The sequence below is a fragment of the Myotis brandtii genome, unplaced genomic scaffold (genome assembly GCF_000412655.1).
Source record: "Myotis brandtii unplaced genomic scaffold, ASM41265v1 scaffold679, whole genome shotgun sequence".
In the NCBI taxonomy this organism is placed as follows: domain Eukaryota; kingdom Metazoa; phylum Chordata; class Mammalia; order Chiroptera; family Vespertilionidae; genus Myotis; species Myotis brandtii.
In genome coordinates this window covers 964520-967136 of record NW_005370653.1, presented here as the reverse complement: position 1 = coordinate 967136, position 2617 = coordinate 964520, and the positions used below count along the sequence as shown (strand labels likewise).

At 52.9% G+C, this 2617-nt stretch overlaps 1 protein-coding gene across 1 annotated transcript in view; it reads right to left on the bottom strand.

Annotated features, from left to right (window-relative positions):
• B3GALNT2 (beta-1,3-N-acetylgalactosaminyltransferase 2) overlaps positions 1–2617 on the bottom strand; it is a gene marked incomplete at its 5' end in the record, with an annotated part of 22934 nt that overhangs the window by 19038 nt on the left and 1279 nt on the right. Inside the window, 3 exons of the mRNA XM_014529292.1 lie at positions 290–385; positions 1337–1530; positions 2320–2420. Of these exons, the coding sequence (XP_014384778.1) occupies positions 290–385; positions 1337–1530; positions 2320–2420 (391 nt within the window). The remainder of the gene's footprint in view (positions 1–289; positions 386–1336; positions 1531–2319; positions 2421–2617) is intronic.

Below are 2617 nucleotides of genomic sequence, written 5' to 3'. Positions count from 1 at the left end.
GATCTTTCTATGACTCCGTTACTGTCCTCTGTCATTCACACAGCCATGCGGCTCCCCACTCACCACCGAGACCATGGTAACAGGCCACGCTTTGCAGAGTGGCTCAGAGGCATGGCGACGCTCCCCGGAGTCTGGAGAGTTCGACTGTTCAGTCCACCCTGCTGTGGCCTCACCCACTAGCACCCTGGAGAGCTCTCCTGACCCACAGAATAGCAGTGCCTGCCCCAAGCCCAGCCCAGCGTGCGAAGTCTGTGTGGGTGCTCCACGCCCCCCTTCTCCCCCCACATACCTCTGGTAAGACGAACTGCTCCACGGGCTTGTACCACAGTCTGTTCACCTGCACCCCACAGCTCGGGGGGCTAAAGCGAGCGACGAAGAGGGCCTCCTGCAAAGGGGGAGACAAGAAACACTTCCTGTTGGACACGGATACCCACAGATCTCACATGGTACTTGCATATCTGACCTGGCCAGCTAAGTCCTCAGTGGCCCCGCCTGGTTACCAGCATTGTCCCACTGTGGTTTAGGTGTCATCTGGGTTCTCTAGTCCGCCATGATTATGAAGTAAAGGTAGTTAAGTTCTAAACTACTAAAAAGAATCTTCATAACCTTCAAACACCACCCTGACATGAGAGGCATTAGGGGAAGTGTGAGGTGTTGGTAAGACAACTTACTATGTTTAACCCAAAGGATTAAGAACAAATGGCAGACGACAGATTTCTACATGGAACAAAGGACTCAGGAATCCCCTTCAAAAGGAACCTTTAGAGGAAAAAACCAACATCAAAGAGCACGCTTCTGTCTCGTTTTCTTGGCCCCTCCCAGTGTTTCAGACAAGAACACTTCCCTCTTCTCATGCCTGTTCTTTTCTTTTTTTGGATATTTTTCCCATTGATTTTTAGACAGTGGAAGGGAGGGAGGGAGGAACATGGATGTGAGAGGCACATCGATTGGTTGCCTCCCGCACGCCCAACCAGGCCCATGCATTGAGCCTGCAACCCAGGTACGTGCCCGACTGGGAATCAAACCCTTGACCCTCTGGTGCGTGGGCCCACACTAACCCCTGAGCAACACCAGCCAGGGCCTCCTGCCCATTCTTAGATACCAACTTACCATCCAGGAAACGTCTGTAGCTCAGAATTAAGGGCACTCTGAGTGGATTATGTGTGTTTCTTTCATGAACGCTCGTTCTTGACAACGTGTGGGACTAGTTTTGCGCGACCCTGTGCATTACCCTCTGACATGCCCAATGGGTGGGAGGGAGGGGAAGTCTCCCGCCTACAATCCTCCGCCGGCGCTTCTGAATGGAACTGGGAATGCCTGTGCGAGCAGCACACACCTCCTGCTCTGCCTGGTACAGCTTGACGGTGAGGTTCCGCTGGAAGCCCACATCACTGGCGCCGCCCAGCACCCCGAGGCTGGTGATCACGATGGGGTGCAGCACGCGGAAGCTCACGCTAACCACACGGTCCTTAGAGAAGCCCGAGGGCGTGTCTTCGGGAAAAGTGAACGCCTCGATTTCCTGGTTCAGAACTGAGGAGGAACAGTGAGAAAGGAGTTTGACATCATCAGCTCATCGGAAGTGATGAGGCCGCCTGACAGCAAAACCTAGGGAATTATTTGTCATGTGATTCTTTCCCAAATGGCAATGCTTTTAAATGCTTCAGAAATATGGCTGCTTTTAGGGAAAAAATTATTCTCAAATTTAAGAACAAAGTTTTCAGTTACAGGTAAGTAAATATTTATTGATCAGAGCTACTTTAACAGGTTTTGCATGTACGCGTGTACATGTGTATGTATAAACACCACGGGGGAATATTAAGTTCAAAGGCATCTGTCAGGAGAGGTGGGGGCAAACAGGGATATTGGAAACAATGCTGATTACAGCCATAAATAATGAATAAATTGAGTCTTGCTCTGCAAAATCCAAAAAACCTACATCTCGGACAATTTAAAATACGTGTCAGGGCAGGCAGTTTTCAGATCCGGCTCTGTGGGTGCGGAGCCGCCTCCCGTTCACAGAGTAAGAAACCGAAGCCAGAGACACTGAGGAATCGCCCGGGTCACAGAGGGGCAGAGCCAGGAAGCCAACCCAGGCCGAGTGACTGCCAATCCCTGCTCTTCCTACGCCCTGCCGCCGTCTAATCTAGATCGAAACAGCTTTCTTCAAGTAATTTTTCAAGAAATGACCCGGTAGATTACATGAAGCATTAACATGGCTCCACTTTCTCCTGCTAAAATCAGACACTATCCTATTCCGTTCAGCGACTTGTCCTTAACGCCAGCCCCGGGGAGGCGTCCCGGCCGCGGAAGGAGGCTCACCCGGGTCCGAGATGTTGAGCAGCCGGCAGGAGTAGGGGTCCTCCCGGTCCTCCACGGGCACCTCGCAGCCCCGGGCGCCGATGATGAACTTGACCAGCACCCTGAGGGCAGGCAGCATGAACACGGTCACCGGGCCTCGCCCGCCCTGTGTGTGCACATTTCCTCCCCCTTTCAGAGCGTTGACGCTGAGGCACAGGACTGATCGGTGTGAACTCTAACTTCACGCTTCCAGCCCAGCCAAGCGAGGCAGCGAGCAAATCCACAGGCGCTGAGCACCACATGGCTCCGCCAGCGCCCC